Raw genomic sequence first — 21,038 nt, 5'->3', positions numbered from 1 at the left:
ACTAAGTACTAATTGATTTCCTAACAAGTGTTCTTCCGGGCTGCTTGGATTGTGGTTCTTTTTTTGTGAATTTGGATTGTATGTTCTTTTTACATGATCTTATGCAGTTCTATCTACTTTTTCAGTAACTATTATGCCCCTTCTTTTGTTTGCTCTTTAGTCTTGAGCTCGCTTCTCTCCTCTCTTGTTTGCTTACTTCCAAATTTTTCAGAACTTCACTCTTCAGAAAACCACTTTTCTCTTGGCAGTCTTTTAGAGCAGCATAACAAAACAAATTATTAAATTTTTATAAAGTTACATGTTGTAGCAAATATATTGCAGATTTCACTAATGGTGTGTTTGTGTATGACCCATACTCGTTTTGGTCGCATTCCGTGTATTGCCCCTTTCCTACCCAAAATTGGGGAAGCCAATTTAAATTACATATTTTTAAAATGCACCAACTTGTGATATTTTTGCTTGCCTAAATGCTTGAGTTTGCATGCTGTTAGCAGGTGGTAGGTTGTAGAACTCAATAACACGCCATACCATACTCATACTATAATATACTATATAATAACAGGCCATGACATACTATACAATAACAGGCCACGACATACCATATTAAATAACAAACCATAACATAACTTACCATTCTGTACAATAACAGGCCAAACCATACAATACAATGACTGTCCATATCATACAGTAACATTGAAGACCATGCCATACTATACCACGTAATGACAGGCCGTGCTATTCAGTCAACCCTCACCCCTGAACCCTCAAGTCATCCACACCTCCACTTATCTCTACCCATCCCATAACCCTGAAGTCTCCTTCACCTCCATTTACCTCTTCCCACCTGAGCCCTCAAGTCGCCATCACCTCCCTTTACCTCTACCCACCTCTGAACTCTCAAGTCATCTTCATCTCCAGTTACTGCTACCCACCCCTGAACCATCAGGTCACCCTCAACTCCATTTACCTCTACCCACACCTGAGCCCTCAAGTCACCCTTACCTCCCTTTACTTCTGCCCACCCCAGGACCCTCAATTTGCCTCGACCTCCCTTTACCACTACCCAGCCGAGACCTCTAGTCACCCCCTCACCTCCAGGCACCCCTGTACCCAGAAATCTCCCTTCCCTCTCATTACCTCTTCCCATCCCTGAACCCTCAAGTCACCCTCATCTCCCTTTACCCAGCTCTGAGCCCTGAAGTCACCCTACCTTTACCTCTGTCCACCCAAGCCCTCAAGTTATCTTCATCTTTGCTTGCTTCTCCCCACCCCTGAACCATGAAGTCACCATCCCCTCCCCTTACCTCTACTCACACCGAATCCTGAAGTCACCCTCACCTCTGTTTACTTTACCCACCTGAACCATCAAGTCACCCTCACCTCCTTTACCTCTGCCCACCCCAAATCCTCAAGTCACCCTTCCCGCTACCCACCCTTGAGCCCTCAAGTCACACTCCCTTCCGTTACCTCAACCCACCCCTGAACCCTCAAGTCACCACTCAACTCACCTATGCCCACCTTTGCACCATCAAGCCCCCTCGTCTCCCTTTATCTCTACCAACCCCTGAATGCTTAACTCGCACTCACTTCCCTTTACTCGCCCCTTAATTGTCAAGTCACCCTCCATTCCCTTTACCTCCACCCGCCCCTGAACTCTCAAGTCACTCTCCCTTCTCTTTACCTCCACCCACCCCTGAACTCTCAAGTCACTCTCCCTTCTCTTTACCTCTACCCATCCCTGAACCCTCAAGTCACCCTCACCACCTTTTAAAAAGTATGTTATAAAAAAATAAAAAAAAGTTACCCACTTTAGGTTTAATGTGAGAGTGCATGTGCTGTCTCTTGCAAGGCGTTTTGTTTACTTTGGGGCTTAAAGCCCACCCGTTGCCTGCAATTGGTTAGCTTCATCTTCACTCTTGTTTCCTTACTTTTCTTTGTTCAGCAAGTGCCCGTTCACTTCACTTCATCTTTGTGTTTGTCCCTGCCCTAGAGCATGTCCCAAGTATGGCGCTTATGTTTTTTGTAACTTTCAGCTGCCCTGCTGTACAGCATGACTAAAAGAAATTGACGAAGCCTGTAGCTCTCCTGTAGGTTTTGGCATATTGGCTTTAACAAAGCTTGTTTAATCTACATTTCTGAATTGGGAGTGGTTCCCAACAATTCGCAAAATATCTTACTTGCACCTGTGTTGAAAATAGACCGCCCTTAGCAGAAGTGAGCGAAACCTAAGTAAATATAAATTGTGCTGGAGATTAACTATTTCTTTTTTATTAGGTCTCAACTACCGACACCGTAAGACCTATTATAACCACTACAGCACATAGGTGAGGGTTTTCAGTCCGTCAGTGTTTGGTTGTTTGGGTTTCTTGGTTACTCGAGTTCAATACTGATTCAGTGGTATTCCTTCCTCCTTTTTGCTTTTGTCCCACCACTGCAACATAGCTTCTTTACTGGTGCCTTAAATGCATGAGTTGTAACTTTCCACTGCAGATATTGAGGAACTTTCTTTTTATTTGTTTTCCCACTCCACGCACTCCATACGACTTTCCTCGCTCTTTACCCTGTCTGCTTTCTTCCTGCTTCTTACCACCACCTACTCCCACTTGTCTTTTGCTGAGCACCCCACCCATCCTACCCTCCTCGTTATTATATCTTTTACTTTTTTTGAAATGATTTTTATTCCCTTTGCAGGGTCTGGCAACTACCCACTACTTATGGGCTGCTTGCTTCTTCACTGTTGCATTGCTTTCTTGACCCTCCCCTTCCCGTCCTTACTTTAAAAATGTTTTTTATGAGGGCCGAAAAGCAGCGCACTGCTTTGGAGCTGCCAGTTTTTCTGTTTTGTGGGCTCCATGCGCATATGTTTTCTAAATTATCATTAAAGTGGCCATCCGCCATATGGGAAAGGTAAATCAGTAATAAAGGATAACAAAAAATGTACAAGATGTCCACATACACACACACACACATCCGCAATCTTGGAACACTTTTTGTTATACTATGAAAAAATAAATCCAAGATTGTTCGCCCCCCCCCCCCCCCTTTTTTTTTCCCCGTTGCATGTGCAACTATGCAGACACTGGGGCAAACATCTTGTAATGTTTTATTACACTATATAATAGCCTTCAAAGATGACTACCGTGTGATGCAGGACATGCCTATGCAAGGCAACCATACTTTTTCTTTAGGTTTATAAACAAGTATTCCAAGACGGTATCTATGCATGCTCACACATGCTTGCACGCTACAGTCATTTTGAAATGCTTTTTCATGAAATTTGAGAAAAAAACATTCCAAAATGGGTGCTGTGCATATACCAAAGCCAATAGCTCTGTGGCCATACTAGAAAGGTAGATCCTGTTGGCTTTGCCCGCGTTTTGAATAGTATTACTTTGTGTAAAACATGTGTTAATTTCTCTTTTTAGTGGCTAATTGTTTGTGATATATTAAATGTACTGCATATTGTTTATTATACTCAGTATAAGAAAAATATAACGGGGATCTTTTTCATTGTTTTTTTTCTGTGTGTGTAGACAGTAACCTTGTATTGACTGGTGTGTGTGTGTAGTGTAATACTGGTTATGACTTGTGTGTCTGTATCATGTGCAAGTGAAGTTAGTACCCTTGGATGACTTGAGTGTCTTTCTATGCAGACCATTACCTTTGTGTCACTGCTGCATACGTTTGATGTGCAAATACGGTCTTTGGTGTCTGTGTGTGTTTTAGCGTATACAGATAGTGATCATCTATGCCTTTTGCGTGTGAGTTTTCCTCTACTCTACCTGCTAATCTGTGATATGAGCTGTTCCATATGTAATGTTTATTATTGAAGGAGAAATGGTGAAGGGTTGCTAAGCTAGCTTTGAGCTGTTCTGCTGTGACTTGAATTTCCTATTTTAAATAAAGGATCCTCCTTGTTTCTGCCTCTTGTATTTTGTGCTGTTTATTCCGATTTCACATTTGGCGATGAGGATGGAATGGAAGTCGCTATAGCTTTTGCCTCAGTGGTGCTGAAGGGAGCTGAATTTCGCTACTCCACCATTGAGAAAGAAGCCTTAGTGGGCCATGAAGAAGTTTAAGCAGTTTGTATGAGATGTTCAGTGTTGTGTGCAAACTGATCACAAACATCTTCAGGAGGTTTTTAGTAAGGGATTGGACTGTATTTCATCTCGCATCTGCAAGTGGCTTGTAGCGCTGCAGGATTTCCAATTTGTGGTTTCATATCCGCCAGGCGTTGAAAACAGGAGCAGGTTATGTGGGAACTCTCTAGACAAGGATGTAGAGGAATGCACTTGGTGAGAGGAAGATGAACTTAAGGTCTGCAGTGTTACACTGTTGTTTCAGAAAGTGACTGATTGCTGGAGATGCAGGGAGAGGAAGCTTTGAATTCAGTTTGCCAAGCTATTGTTAGTGGAGAGAAGAAGTTGAATGGTGATGAAAGAGTGTCTGGATTTGAGAGACTATTAGATGAATAGTTTGTAGTTGACAATATATTACTGAAAGAAGTTAAACTGTTTCTACCTCTTGATGTTATTGATCATTTATTACGTCTTGCCCACGAAGGAAAACTTTGTAAAACTAAGGAAAAGCTAAGATGTACCTTTTTGGTAGCCTGGTATGGACCTTGCTCTCAAGAGGATGTGTAAATGTAGTGTGAGCGATAAGAAGATAAAAGTGAGGACATCTATGGTTTGTCAGGAGATTCCCAAAGACGTTTGACATGACGTTGCTTTGGATATAGTTGGACCCATTAAAACAAGCAATACCACCAAGTATTTGCTGGTTGTTATGGATATGCTCTCTATATGGCCAAAGGTGGGAGTTACCTATATCATCAGCACATCATCTGTGATTACGTTTTTGACTGAGATTTCTTTTAGAGAAGGGATTTTGAAATCTATTCTCACAGGTGATGCGGTGCAATTCATTTCTAAGGAAAGGGAAATGTTCTTGGTGGAGAAGGAAATTAAACAAAGTGTGCTCTTTATCATCCAGAAACCAATGGCATGGATGAGAGGTTCAACATGATATTGAAAGAGACCATACCAATGGCTAAGTATTGTGGTCAGAGTTGGATTCAGATAGTGAAATGTAAAGTGGAAGACTACATGTTTAGTCCTCATTCTATGACAGGTGAATGTCCCATGGTGTTAAAAAAAAAATCAAACCTGTACTAGAGTGTGTCCTCCTTGGGTAAAAGCTTATGGCAGTGAAGTCCCTGGAATGGAAGAAATGAGGGGAAAACACGTAAATTCAAAGAAGTCCAACCTAAGTTTGAAAGGATGGAGGGTTTTGACTTAAGCAAAGTAGTTAATCCTCTTTCTATTAAGTTTGGGGACACTGTGAAAGTGAAGATACCCAGGAGATCTCATGTTTGAGCTTGCTTTGGTAAAACTTAGAGAGTTGTTAGGCTGTTCAAGGGAGCCGCCAAGATGGATGATGGGAGAACTTAGCATTTCAGAAGGATTGTTGTTTCAGAATAATGTTCTGTTTTTTTTCTCTCTTGTTTCCCTCTCTTTGGTTTTCTTCTTGTGTCGCTATCATTTTTTTTGTATATAATATTGTTATCCATTTCTTTATATAGTTTGCCCTTCTACTCTGTCTGCTAATCTGTGATATGGACTGTTCCATATGGATGGTTTATTGTTCACAGAGAAACTGTGAAGATTTGCTGAGCTACCTTGCAGCTGTTCTGCTGTGGCTTTGCTTCAGCCTTTCAGATTTCATGCTGTTCATTCCGATTTCACAATGCACCTCTATTATATGTGTGTGTCAAATCAAATCATTAACATTTATAAAGCGCGCTACTCACCCGTGCGGGTCTCAAGGTGCTAGGGGGGTTACTGCTGCTCGAAAACCCAGGTCTTGAGGAGTCTCCGGAATGGTCCTGGGTGGTCCTGAGGCTGGTGGGGAGGGTGTTCCAGGTCTTGGCTGCCAGGTAGGAGAAGGACCTCCCACCTGCCGTGGAGCGGCGGATGCGAGGGACGGCAGCGAGCGCGAGACCAGAGGAACGGAGGAGACGGTTGGGGGCGTAGAAGCTGAGGCGACGGTTGAGGTATTCCGGTCCCTGGTTGTGGAGGGCTTTGTGTGCGTGGGTGAGAAGTCGGAAGGTGATCCTTTTGCTGACTGGGAGCCAATGCAGGTGTCTCAGGTGTGCGGAGATGTGGCTGTTGCGGGGTACGTCGAGGATGAGGCGGGCCATCTTGTAGGTTGGTCTTAGCGCTGGCGGGGTCCTTGGTGAGGGAGAGTATAAGTTGGGTGTTGTCGGCATAGGAGGTGATGATGATGTTGTGCTTGCGTACGATGTCGGCGAGGGGACTCATGTAGACATTGAAGAGTGTCGGGCTGAGCGAGGAGCCTTGAGGTACGCCGCAGATGATCTCGGTGGGGTATGAGCGAAAAGGTGGGAGGTAAACTCTTTGAGAGCGGATTGAGAGGAAGGAGGCGATCCAGTCCAGGGCCTGGCCTTGGATCCCGGTGGAGCGGAGGCGGGTTATTAGGGTGCGGTGACAGACGGTGTCGAAGGCAGCCGAGAGGTCGAGGAGGATGAGGGCGACTGTTTCACCGTTGTCCATCAGGGTTCTGATGTCGTCTGTGACTGAGATGAGGGCGGTTTCAGTGCTGTGGTTGGTTCGGAATCCGGTTTGTGAAGGGTCGAGAAGGTTGTTGTCTTCCAGGAAGTTGGTAAGCTGTTTATTGATGGTCTTCTCTATTACCTTGGCAGGGAAGGGGAGGAGCGAGATGGGGCGGAAGTTTTTCAGGTCGCTTGGGTCAGCCGTAGGTTTCTTTAGTAGGGCGTTGACTTCGGCGTGTTTCCAGCTTTCGGGGAAGGTAGCAGAAGAAAATAAAGAGTTGATGATGGCCTGGAGGTGCACACAGTTAAAGACATTTATGTATGTTACATATCCATATGTGTGTATTCATTACTTTGTGTAGACTGACTGCATCTGTGTAGTATACACCTTGTAGACTTCATTTAGTCTACAGCGGACCTCTATCATCACATCATTGTCCATTTTGTTTTTAATGCAGGTCGCACCGACTCATGGGAATGCTGTCTCGAAAATTCACCATTCTACGACTGTTCTTTCTCTGCCTGTTCCTGGCCTTCATATCCATGCTGTGGCTTCAGTTTAGCTGCTCCACTGATGTTAGCCGGCGCGCTCAAGAAAGTCAGGCTTTGGACCCAAAACCCTGCTCCCATGAACACATTGCCATCTCTGAGGATGATCCCTCCTGGGGCCCCCATAAACTGGCACTGGTGGTGCCATTCAGGGAACGTTTTGAGGAGCTTCTGAGCTTTGTGCCCCACATGCATGAATACTTAACCAAGAAGAGGATTCGACATCGCATCTTTTTGGTCAACCAGGTGGATCATTTCAGGTACGATGTTTGCATGGCATGGGCATAGTAAAGTGCTACTATAGGCTGCTGCATCTAGTGTGCAGCACATCTCCGGGACTCACACACAACAGTTGACACCAGCACCCTCTTCCAACCACATACAACGTTACGGTTCACAGTGGACTGCTGTCTTACTTTAAATCAAAGCGTCAAACACACAAAAGGTGATGGAAGGAATGCTTTCAAATGGTCTAACGACTGGCAGTCAATCTGGTAAACATTCCAACCCATAGTGGTTTTTTTGTTGTTGTTTTTTTTCTTAATTCGTATATTTATTTTTTACCTACCATGCCACCGCAGATTAGGGTCAGCCATAGACAAATCAGCCTTGGCCCTGCTCCAACAGTATCCGTCCAGCCCTAACTACCAAGCTAGGTTCTCTCTGAACCAGAATACAAGCAGCCAAAGACCAGTGTCAGCATATTTGGTCCTCTTCAGTCAGATGCAGCTTGGTTCTGATGGCACAGTCAGCACAGCACACAAGTCTGGACATATCCTTGGCCAATTAGAGTGCTAAGTCAAACACACAAAAGATGATGAGAGGAATGCTTGCAAATAGTCTAACCACTGACAAACACTAGGGGTAACATACAAACCCATCATTTATTTTGCCCACAATGCCAGTGGAAATATGCTTCACGTTCTACCTGTGGTGAGCCAGTCTTTATGAAACAGTCAATTAAACATAAGCATGCACCCTGTCACAGCCGACCATTATGTGCATGATTCTGGTAGCCTAACGTGTTTCTGATCTGAAAACCCCTAGGAACACAAAGGGGCCAATGATTGGCACTGAAAACTTTATGATCATCAGATTTGACCAGGGACAAGCTGCAGCCAACTAGTAAGACTTAACTAACTGAATCGAAATGGGGTCCTTAGTGAATTGCAAGGCCTTCTGGTTTCAGAGCTCAGTGCTGCTCATGTGATTAAATCCTTTCCTGATGTGTTGGTTATGTATTATTCAGTACCAGTGCTGACAGTATGGTAAATTAGGCCTTTGTTCTGTGCTGAGCTGCTGGTTGCCTTTGTGTTTGATTTCAGACCTGGTCCTTGTCTGCTTGGATGCTGATTTTCCTTTTAATTGTTGATGGAGTTATTATTATTATTATTATTATTATTATTATTATTATTATAGTATTTATAAAGCACTCCACCATCCCCTAAAGGATACCCAGCACTGAATCAATATTACAGTAGCCCCATACACTGACGGCCAAGTCTTCAGCCTCTTCCAAAAGGTGAAATGATCTGCAGTTAGGCAGACTTCAAGATGTAAAGTATTCTAGTGGTGAGCAGCTAGGTGGTTAAAAGAGCACCTATTCTGGCATTGTACTGTTTAACATTAAAGAGGTTTAAATCCTTAGGCGTATTAAAGCTGGTGGTGTAATAAGTGGGATGCATGTCTCTGGGGTATGGAATTCATACAGCCCGATGCCCAGGACATATTGTTTGGGGTCAAGGACAACAAGCTTTGATGTCTATTTTGTCCTTGGGACAATTAGGCCCAACCCTCTGCATAATAAACCCTTTGGCTGTCAGTTTACAGTACCACATTATAGAGCAGGGAAGGGGACTGTCTGCAGTTGAGGTAATATGAGTGTCCATATGTTTATGCTGTTTGACCCTGTATTTATGGTTCGTTGATCCAAAGCCTTTTTCATTTGGGTGAGCGATCTAAATACATGTTGTAAGCTCGGACTGCACTACTGCCAGTGGTTCTAATAAACTTTGCAACGTTTGAACACTTTTTTTTTAACAATAGGAGGCTAAATGTAATGCTCCCAGAATGCTGATTAAATGCAAATGTTTGCAGAAGCTTGAATGAAAGAGTGGTAAGTCTTTGCTTTCAAAATGAAATGTTCACAAAAAATGCAACTGGGGGAAAAAACATGTGAAACCTTAGGTACTATTTCTTTGAAGCATCATTCAGTAAAATGTTTTGATGCAGGCTAGTATTTCCAAAAAATATTCATAATGGAAAATCAGTTTCAACAAGATTGTGGAAAGCATGCAAGTAAACAAGCATTGGCAAAGCCCATATGTCTGACATTAGTGGTCAGTCTTTTGGTTTTTGTCAATGCAGGTCTTTTTTTTTTTTTTTTTTTTACATGGCTTTTGTAAAACTTTATTGTTGGCCTTCACCATTGTAACAAACATTGGCAAAACCCAAAAATATTTTTTGGTCTAAAATATCACACATTGCCACAGTAGTTTCTGGCACTGAACAAGACTACCTTTTGTGCCAATATGCTCCTTGTGAAAGAGCAGATTGCTATCACTCACATTGAAGGCATTCAATAGATAGATCGATAGAGAAATTTAATAAAAACAAAAGGTCTTGGTTAAGGCCAGACCTAATTAGGGGACCAATTGTTAGACAGTCAAAATTGTGCACCCATGGTATATGTTTATGCATTAGTGCAGATTTACATATTTCATGAATTCACAAGATTTTACAAAAGTAGACAAGGAAATCATACTCCTAGGTAATATTTGTGAACTGTATTTTAGCACGAGCACAGATGCATGTGTAGATTTGCTCGTTCTAAAATATGTTGAGTGTTTACAAGCTCACTTTCACTCCAACCACTTCTCTCCCAACCCTGGAAGACGTTTCACTTCTGCCCTTATCAGGAGTAAATATCTGGCCTTTCCCGGTGTATAGAAAGATTATAGAGGAGCTCGTGGAAAAACCAATAAAATATGCAAGTTAGTAGGTTTGCCAGACTCAAAAGGGCATTACAACCCGGGGAAACTTTGTTTACCGCTACCTCCAGCCCAAGTATGTAGATCTGCAGAAAGGTGATAAAATAAGGAAACTACTGGAATTCAAGTTCTTCTATAGTATTAGCGCCAGATCTGGGAGAACTGTGACCGGGGGTACCAGATTTCCATGGAACACAGAACATGGTAAATGGGTTAAAGGGTCACCAGGACATGAAGTAATGAATACTTTACAAATACATAAGGTATTCACAGACTACTTCAGACAGACATCCACTTTTAAATCCAATGTCCTACAGAGAGGTAAATACCTAAACGAAATCCCATTCGTTTAGCTGGAAGATGGCCATACACGATTCCTAGCTGAACCCATAGGTTTGACCGAAGTGAAGATGGCTGCAGATGAGTTGGCTAATGAGAAGGCCCTAAGTGCAGATGGCTTCTCATTCAAATTCTTTAAAGAACTGAAAGATGTGCTGGAACCCCTTGTACTTATTGTATATGAGTAGGCAGTAGCTGATGATATATTTCTGCAGTCAACTATGGAGGCCGTAATCACTTTTCTTCTGAAACCAAAGAAAGCATGCTATCTAAACCCTACTGGGGTTCTGTAAAATGTGATTTCTAACGGACTTACCCCTTAAATGTCTGGGCTGGTCTTGCCCAACTAATCTGGCTTTATACCTGCGAGATCTACCTGATGTAACCCACATAGTCCAGTAGCAATGCTACATCTGGTAAACCCTGCACCTGTTGCAGTCTCGGTCTTTCTTGATGCCAAGAAGGTCTTGGATGCTCTGGAATGACAAAACAGATCTGTACAGGGACAGGACAGGAATGTCCTCTCTCCTCCCTGTTATTTATGTTGACCATGGAACTCCTTGCGTGCTGGCTAAGGGAACATCATGCACACAGAGCACTGCAGTTCCTTTGAGACAGGATCCTAATTTGCATGTTTGCTGATTACATATTCTTGTTCATTAAGCACCACAAACCTACTCATTTTAATGTTTGCTGATGACATATTCTTCTTCATTAAGCACCTCAAACACTTAAATCTTCTATAATCAATGAGATAATTAAGTTCTTAAAACTACTCTACTATGAGAATTGGGAGAAAGCCCAGATATTTCCACTTAAATCTGGTACAAACACAAGCGTGGACTTACCATTGTGATGGTGCAAAGGCGCAACTATTTGGACATCCACAGTTAGTATCATATTGTACTCGCTGACAATTCTCGCACTGTGCATGAAACGCTTACTTGTCAAGTAAATAGATGGATTTCTTTGCCATTATCATTGACTGGTATAATCACATTAATCAAAATAATAATTCTACCAACATTTCTGTATCTATTTCACCAGTATCTCAACTATATTCTCCCTAAAACCTTGCTCCATACTTTCACTGCGAGTTTGGGAAGATAAACAGCTGTGTATATATTGGGGTGTTATGAAGATCCCTTTGAGAAGGGGGGGGTTTGTTGTTCCAAATCTGGATACATACTTTTGTTGTATATAACTGTTCTAGAGAGCCACTATCATTTATTTCAGTTTCCAAATGCCATAGCTCACTCCTATGACGTAGCAGCAGTTGAAAACAAAAATGGTAAACAACTGTTATGTCATAAGGGCCTGCCAGGCTGACAGGGCTCTCTGAGAGTTTGTCTGCGCAGCAGCGCTTGTCTGCAGGTGATTTTTCTTTTTAACCTTTTGGACAGGGATACTTAAGAGGCCATGTTGGGAGAGGAGCCAAGATGGCCGACCAATAGGACATAGTTACATGGAGCTCTGGTGAACCACATAAGTTTAGACCCCGCCACCCCCCTTGTCCCTCACAGGTGTCATCTGGTCCTTCCCAGAAGTGAAGCACAAGCCCCAGGTGTGGAAACGTTTAAGAGGGGGCCCCTTCCCATCGGAGGATCAGGCTATGTTGCAGGCAAAATAAAAGGGGTACAGAGTAGGTGAAGCTGGCCTGCCACAACACAAAAGCAGCAACCCTCCTTGGTTGAATTATGCTAACTGCTGGTGGACGTCTGGAGGTAGGCTGGGGACACCTGCAGACCTTGAATGGGGAGCCCACCTGTGGGTCTCCTCTGCACACAAATGGCTCCTAAAACAAAAGAGGGCCCAGAGTGGCTCATAAACCATGCCACACGATAGAGGAGGGCATTGCCAGAATAGCGCAGGGTGGCTTCAGAGGAGGAGCTGCCAGGAGACGAAATGATGGCGCAATCTACCCTCGACATTAAGAGACTGATTTTGGAGGGGAAAAAGGCCATCACTGACAAAATTGATGGTGTGGCTGCTACTGTCTGTTTACTACTTCAGAACATGGAGAACATGAGGGAGCATGTGAAAGACTTCGGTACCAGGGCCGATGGCGCGGAGAAGATCCTGAGTGCACACACCAGTCAATTGGCAGATCAGGAGAGGCGACTGCAACAACAGAATGCTACATTAGAAAATTTGGAGAACCGGTCACGGCGCAATAATGTGCAGTCTTAGGGGTGCCAGAGGGAACCAAGTCAGCGCCTGTTGAACAGTTCTTGGGGAGGTGGCTACCCACAGTGTTGCCGGAGCTGGGTACTGGATAGGGAATAACTGTGGACAAAGCACATAGGACACTGGGCGGACAACCTAATATGCTGATTGTCTGAATGTTGCCGTACAAGGACAAGCTGGGTATTTTGGCTGCAGCTCGTCAGCAAGGAGATGTTGAATACAACAGAATCGTATTTCTTTCTACCCGAACTATGATGTGGAGACCCAAAAGAGAGACAGAACATTTACAGAAGTGAAGAAAAGACTTTGGGACAAAGGTTGGCCCTATGCTTTACTACCTCCCGCATGACTCCGTTTTCTTCCAGGGGAAAAGCATTACTTTGATCAGGATGAGGAAGTCATGCACTTCATAGAGAGTCCTTAATCGACGAGCTGGGATGAATGCTGCGCAGGTTGACGCTGACCACCGAACGCTATTAGTTACTTTTGCGAAGGAGTGGGATGTGAGCTGAACTAGATGTTTTCAGGGGTGGAGGGGAGGGACCACCGACATTCACATTGAGATGACGGAGGGGGTCCAATACAGCTGATCGCGCATACTATGTAAGTTCGACGGGGGAGGCGAAATCTTCACATGTTGTTGCCCCTTGATGCATGTTTGTTTCATGGAGGCACTGCCCCTGGGGCACCGGGGAGCCTGGGGGACAACATGCTTTTTTTATGTTGGGTTGGGGGAGGGGGGATAGACACTAAAAGTGTCAGTTGTGTTGGCCTGGTTGGGTTAGGCCACACTAGAGGGGGGTGGAGGGCAGTTAATGTTTTTAACCCAGAGAGCGGGAGCGCACACATTTGGAAACGGATTGAAACTATGTCTCAGATAGTACACAGACACGGGGTAACACACTTCATGCACATAGGAGTAACAATTTGCCTGTGGAATGTCCAGGGGATCCACAGCCCGTTAAAAGGTGAAGGATAATGTCCTATATACACAAACACTGAGCTACGATAGTGATGCTTTAGGAAACTCATTTACTACCACAGGAACATGAGAAATTGCGTGCAAAGTGTGGTAGCAGAATTTGGTATAATAGCTTTAGCTCCTCTGCACGTGGAGTCCTATTATGGGTGGATGCAAGTGTCCTCCTGAGAGTGGCCAGTGAACTTAAAGCGTCAGATGGGTGATATATTGGAGTAGTAAAAGACATTGGTGGTATGCTCCTAATGTAGATACACTGGACTTTTTTGAAAGCGTCTTGAACTTGCTGATGCCTTACACGTAATATAATATGGTGTGCATGGGCGACTGTAATTGTATACTGGATTGGATAGCTCCCAGTAAGTGGCAAGACCTCTGGGTAGGGCCTCAAAGGCATTACTGACAGCAGTGGACACACTGAATCTATTAGAGCTGTGGAATGTGACACATGGTAGTGCACAGGGGTATCCTTTTTACTCACACCCTCACGATACATTCTCAAGGATAGATTACCTGTTTTTGCACCCAGAGCATGAGGCAGACTTTGGGGAGGTCCGTTATCTAGACCGCAAACTCTCAGGTCATGCTCCACTGGTGGGAGAACTGAGGGGCCATGAATACATGACGCCACTACCGCAATGGCGGTTCCAGCCCCAGGCATTGGGAGACCAATTGTACAGGGGAATAGTTAGAGACGCAATTGGGGAGTACTTTGCTCTATGGGGTTGGTGACATCAGCTGGGATACTCTGGGAGGCTTTTTAAATAACAATAAGGGGGGGACATGCTTGACCCCCACCTATGGGGTCTGCAAGCCCCTGACATGCACAGTAACTCAACTGGAACGCCAAATTGGTGACATAGGCAGGCCACACATACAACAGAAATATGGGAAGAATGACCCAGGCTACAAGGGGAAACCTGGAGGAGGCCCAAGGCATACTGGGGAAACATGACTTTAAGGTGTGTACGGAAGCCCAGCATGCACAGGGGGACCCACCGGGCAGACTCCTTGCATGGTTAGTCAATAGGGAGAAAACAGGGAACACAGTAGTAACAATGAAGGACTCTAATGGGTGGACCTCACAGAGCAGGAGGATATTCTGTGCCGCTTTGCAGAGTTCTACTCTGGATTATACGCACAACAGGACAATAGGGACATGGGGATGGCAGAAATTCTAGATGACGCGCACCTGCTCAGGGTAGGGACGCAGCAAGAGAGGTATTGAATGGCCCAATAGGTGAGACTGATATTAGGTGTGCCATAAAACAAATGAATACTGGGAAAACACACAGTAACAACGGCTTATCCTTAGAGTTCTACCAGGAATATGTGGATCTCCTATGTGCACTGCTTCTGGCCATGTACAAGGAGGCATTCAAAACAGGGGTGTTACCAGAATCACACAGGGAGGTATGCATAGTGGTCCTTCCCAAGAAAGATAAGGACCCCACTGCCTGTGTATAAATTGACCGTTATCATTGATTAATACAGATGCTAAGATTCTGGGTCAGATCCTGGCTTACTGCTTGGATAAAGTTGCCGGGGACATTGTACTTTCGGACCGGTCATGTTTTTGTGGGATGTCATCCCACTACTACCAACAATAGGAAAGCATTTCTAATAATGGAGCACATGGGGAAGGAGGAGGAGCCCTAAGCTCTAGCCAGTCCAGATGCACATAAAGCTTTTGACACGGTGGACTGGCTATTTATGGACCAAGTGTTACAACGGTACGAATTAGAGACGGATTATTTGAAGTGGGTCCAACTTCTATGTACAAGCAACAAGGCAAAAGTTAATGTGGGAAGTATGGTGTCTTTCTGCTGGCGGGTGGAGCAGGGTACCTGACAGGGATGCACCCTCCCTCCGCTTATATTTGCTTTGGTTATTGAACCACTGGCACATATAATCAGAGCTAAACATGCAGTAGATGGGGTGAGAATGGAAGACAAAAAGGAAATCATATCTTTGTTTGCAGATGATGTATTGCTGACCATCCCAAACCCAGAGACTACTTGGCCAGCGGTTATTAATATGATTGCAACAGTGGGGATGCATTCAGGGTTTAAGCTTACGTGGATAAATCAGTGTTATACCCTATGGGACATGACCAGGCTATGGGTGGCGGCTTCCTTAACATAAATCTCCTCATGACCCCGATCAGATACCTTGGAATATATCTGAGCTCAGGCGTGCTGGAGGTATACAAATCGAATGTGAGGAACCTGATTGCATACTTGGAGAAAAGCATAAGTAGGTGGTTGACGTTCCCAATGTCTTTAATGGGATGTATAGCGCTGAGTAAATGATCATGTTACCCAGAGTCCTATATACACTGCCGCACATGCCTATGCGAATCCCAGAGGCCTGCTTTCAGCGCCTTGATGAGTTACTCCGACTACTTTATTGGGAGAGTAAAGGGCGCACATCAGTTTGGAGGTGCTGTGTTTGACCTGGACTGGAGGAGGGCTGCAAGCTCCGAGTTTCTGAACTTATTACAGGGCTTCCCAACTGCAGCATGTGGTGCAGTGGTTTGTGGAGGGGGGCACTGACCCGGTTACTGAGCTTTTGTCCAGACTAGTTGTGCTGCGTAAACTACTGGTGTTGCCCCTCACTCACAAGAAAACACGCATCGGGTTGCCACTACAAATTAGGATAATGCTGGATGTGTGGGGACAAGCCTCACGGAGAGTGGGAGATTAATATATCTATTTACAACAATTAATACCAGGGTGTACAGGGATTAGTCCGATGCTGTCCCCCCTCCTGTGCCATATGGAGGACGGTGCTTTCCCGCAGACAATGGATGATCTATATGAAGATGGTCGCCTAAAGGGTTATGCAACTCTCTGCTGTAAATAAGCTCTGACTGAGGGATGTTTTCTGACCTATGCAGGTATAGCGGCAGCGATACGTAAGGCCTGGGCAGGGTTCCCTCAGGAGCCGGATACACACACATTAAATCAGTCCTTACCAGACATAGGCGGAGAGATTGATTTCACGGCTACATGCTTTGCCATTGCCACAAACTGCCCCACGGATGGATGCACTCACACTTCAATGGGAAAGTGACCTGGGGGAAGGAATACGTGAAAGTGAATGGTGGTCAATACTGAGTAACTGCAGAAAGGTGACACGTAACGCAGAATTGGAACTGATCCATTAGAAATGGGTTGACCGACACTGTTACACCAAGTTGGCTTCATAGGTTGGACCAGACTAAACCTGAATGCCATTACAAATTCAAACTCTCGCTGGGTACATATATACACATGTGGTGGTTATGCCCAGGGGAGAGGGGATACTGGGAGGAAGTGGCGAAGGTACTTGAAGAATTAACTGATCTCATGCTGAGGCCAACGATCCAGCTATGCTTACTGGGCTTGGTGAAGCAGAGTAAACACACTAAACATGCAGAAAATGTTTTAGAACTTGGTTCAGCGGTGGCGAAAAAATGTACAGGTGTACAGTGGTTAACTGCTCCCCTGCCAACACGTAAACAGTGGCTATACAAATTTGGGTAGTTGATGCATGCCGAATGTGGTTTGACACCTAGATTAGTAACCACTGAAGCAGGATAGGGAGGCAGGATGGCTTGGGACATGTCAGAGTTCCGATTACAGCTGGAGGTGGGGGTCGAAAGCGCAGACACAAACTGATGGGACTGGGGAAGGTTGATCATCGGTAATATCACTGATAATGCAGTGGGATAACTACGTATTTTGATGCTACAAAGATGATTGTACTGTTGCTAAATATTGTTTGTTCCACCCTGAGACAGGAAACACTACCGTCTAGCTTCTTCTCTGTGGGAGGGCGGAATTAATAGTTTTGATTGTATGACTGAATCAATAAAATAAATATTTTTTTTTAAAAAGAGGCCATGTCTCATCCATTACTCCTCTGCCACTGTGTAGCAGTTGAAAGCAGGAGCAGATGATTTTGGGGGCCATACATAGTATAAAATTGTAGAGAAGTACTTTATGGTTCTGAGTGACATCACAGACAACTCAAGCGTCGCTGCTGTTGTCTTTGATGTCACTCAGAACCTCTCGGTGAAAAAGAACCCCATAATCCTCGGTTACCAGGAGGGTGCGCCTTGTAAGTTCTCCCAGTCATGTTAATGTCTGGGGAGTGCTGCTGCGCCATGTACACTTGTTGCGCTTGCTCACCGTGTCTCCGTTGTGCTGTCTACTTTTTGGCTCATAGTGTATATTTTGGCCACTGCTGTTTATCACAGAGTACCGTTTTTCTGTTCCTCACAGTATACAGGGAGTGCAGAATTATTAGGCAAATGAGTATTTTGACCACATCATCCTCTTTATGCATGTTGTCTTACTCCAAGCTGTATAGGCTCGAAAGCCTACTACCAATTAAGCATATTAGGTGATGTGCATCTCTGTAATGAGAAGGGGTGTGGTCTAATGACATTAACACCCTATATCAGGTGTGCATAATTATTAGGCAACTTAACAAAAAACAAATATATACCCATTTCAATTATTTATTATTACCAGTGAAACCAATATAACATCTCAACATTCACAAATATACATTTCTGACATTCAAAAACAAAACAAAAACAAATCAGTGACCAATATAGCCACCTTTCTTTGCAAGGACACTCAAAAGCCTGCCATCCATGGATTCTGTCAGTGTTTTGATCTGTTCACCATCAACATTGCGTGCAGCAGCAACCACAGCCTCCCAGACACTGTTCAGAGAGGTGTACTGTTTTCCCTCCTTGTACATCTCACATTTGATGATGGACCACAGGTTCTCAATGGGGTTCAGATCAGGTGAACAAGGAGGCCATGTCATTAGATTTCCTTCTTTTATACCCTTTCTTGCCAGCCACGCTGTGGAGTACTTGGACGCGTGTGATGGAGCATTGTCCTGCATGAAAATCATGTTTTTCTTGAAGGATGCAGACTTCTTCCTGTACCACTGCTTGAAGAAGGTGTCTTCCAGGAACTGGCAGTAGGACTGGGAGTTGAGCTTGACTCCATCCTCAACCCGAAAAGGCCCCACAAGCTCATCTTTGATGATACCAGCCCAAACCAGTACTCCACCTCCACCTTGCTGGCGTCTGAGTCGGACTGGAGCTCTCTGCCCTTTACCAATCCAGCCACGGGCCCATCCATCTGGCCCATCAAGACTCACTCTCATTTCATCAGTCCATAAAACCTTAGAAAAATCAGTCCTGAGATATTTCTTGGCCCAGTCTTGACGTTTCAGCTTGTGTGTCTTGTTCAGTGGTGGTCGTCTTTCAGCCTTTCTTACCTTGGCCATGTCTCTGAGTATTGCACACCTTGTGCTTTTGGGCACTCCAGTGATGTTGCAGCTCTGAAATATGGCCAAACTGGTGGCAAGTGGCATCGTGGCAGCTGCACGCTTGACTTTTCTCAGTTCATGGGCAGTTATTTTGCGCCTTGGTTTTTCCACACGCTTCTTGCGACCCTGTTGACTATTTTGAATGAAACGCTTGATTGTTCGATGATCACGCTTCAGAAGCTTTGCAATTTTAAGAGTGCTGCATCCCTCTGCAAGATATCTCACTATTTTTGACTTTTCTGAGCCTGTCAAGTCCTTCTTTTGACCCATTTTGCCAAAGGAAAGGAAGTTGCCTAATAATTATGCACACCTGATATAGGGTGTTGATGTCATTAAACCACACCCCTTCTCATTACAGAGATGCACATCACCTAATATGCTTAATTGGTAGTAGGCTTTCGAGCCTATACAGCTTGGAGTAAGACAACATGCATAAAGAAGATGATGTGGTCAAAATACTCATTTGCCTAATAATTCTGCACTCCCTGTACACTTATGCACACTGCATAGGCCATCACTGCTGTTGCGCAGTGTATCCATTTACGCTTCGCTTTGGTTTGTATCATTGTTCACAACATACTTTTTATTTGATTGCACCTCTCGGTGTTACTTTGCTGCTCACAGTATACCCTTTCCAGGTTTAACAGGGCGTCCTTAATAAACGTGGGCTTCTTGGAGAGCGGGAATGACACCGATTACCTTGCAATGCATGATGTGGACCTGCTGCCGCTGAACCTGGAGCTGGACTACAGTTATCCGGACAACGGTCCCTTCCACGTGGCGTCCCCAGACCTCCACCCTCTCTATCACTACAAGACGTACGTGGGAGGCATCCTCCTGCTGACCAAAGTGCACTACGAGATGGTAAGGGACACAGACATGGTTGACCTGAGTCACCCTCACAGTATTTGGATCTTTAGCTATCCAGGTTGTTAAGTATATGTTAGAAATGCGTGTGTTTCAACTGGTAGCTTATCTACTGTTCATCTATCTCTGTACTAACTTTGTGTCACATAATCTTTTTCTCCTTTCTTCGCTGTCACTGTTTTGTTCGTCTTCAGTCTTCTTTCATCAGTCACTGCTCTTATTTAAGCATTCACTACACCTCCCTTGCGAATGTATTGTTCTCACTGTTCTTTTTTTTTTTTTAGCTCACTGCTCTTCTCTGCCCCTTTTCCTTTCTTCCAACCAGCCACTTTTCTTTCCACTCTTCCTCTCAGGTTTGGAGGACTTGGTTTTTGTATATTCTTTCCCCATCTCCATTATGCCTCTTTTACTTCTCCACTAGTTCTACTGTGTTTTTACCATACTGCTTTCTCCGTCTTATTCCACATCTATGTGTCTTATTTTTTTTATTTGTGTAATATTAATGTTAATGCTGGCCAATCCATACTTATGGGACTGTGTACTGCACTTACTTAAGACAACATATAACCAGACCGTCCTAAATTCGAGCGGGATCTTGTGCTATGAGACCAAAGAATCGCACATTCAGATGTCCCATGTGTGAACTAAACATCAGTAAGATAGAACAATGGCTTGCTTACTTAAAACAGCAATTTAATTCCTAGAGATGGGAAATTAGTCTTATCAAAGTATATCTGTCTGTCAGATCCCTTTCAGAGGGCCAAGGGGCAAGCAGGAGCTACTGGGGTCAGCCGCAGTGGTTGAGGTCTTTTACTCCAGAGGTCAACAGCCCACCTGCTATGGGCTCTAAGTAACTGGACCAAGTAACCTTTCCACACATGACTCTGTATTAGCATGGGTTAAGCAGGGAGGAGATAGGTGTAAGGTGAACACAGGCTCACAACTCAATGTATGGTCAGCAACGTCAATAAATCAATGTCCAACCAAATACTCAGTTTTTATATAAAGTATTATTTATAGATACACAACGCGAAATATGATACACACTAAATAATAACGCACCCTTCATAGGGTCTGTGTTTTAGCACCTGGACATGCAGCCACCAGCGCCCTGCTCTTTTGACTAGGGTTATACCCCATTTACTTGAGGGAACATCCAGGTTAGGGTTCGTTAGAGAATACGAGTCTTCAAAGTCCCACAATGGCTATTAGAAGT

At 44.3% G+C, this 21,038-nt stretch overlaps 1 protein-coding gene across 4 annotated transcripts in view; it reads left to right on the top strand.

Moving 5' to 3' along the window:
- Positions 1–21,038, top strand: part of B4GALT7 (beta-1,4-galactosyltransferase 7) — a 116,051-nt gene that overhangs the window by 42,699 nt on the left and 52,314 nt on the right. For all 4 annotated transcript variants that reach the window (XM_069244474.1, XM_069244475.1, XM_069244476.1 and 1 more), the window contains exons 2-3: positions 7,033–7,383; positions 19,594–19,819. In XM_069244474.1, the coding sequence (XP_069100575.1) occupies positions 7,033–7,383; positions 19,594–19,819 (577 nt within the window). The remainder of the gene's footprint in view (positions 1–7,032; positions 7,384–19,593; positions 19,820–21,038) is intronic.

Source organism: Pleurodeles waltl, chromosome 7 (genome assembly GCF_031143425.1).
Source record: "Pleurodeles waltl isolate 20211129_DDA chromosome 7, aPleWal1.hap1.20221129, whole genome shotgun sequence".
In the NCBI taxonomy this organism is placed as follows: Eukaryota; Metazoa; Chordata; class Amphibia; order Caudata; family Salamandridae; genus Pleurodeles; species Pleurodeles waltl.
Note: the sequence above shows the minus strand (reverse complement) of the source record. Positions and strands in the feature narration are given on the sequence as shown.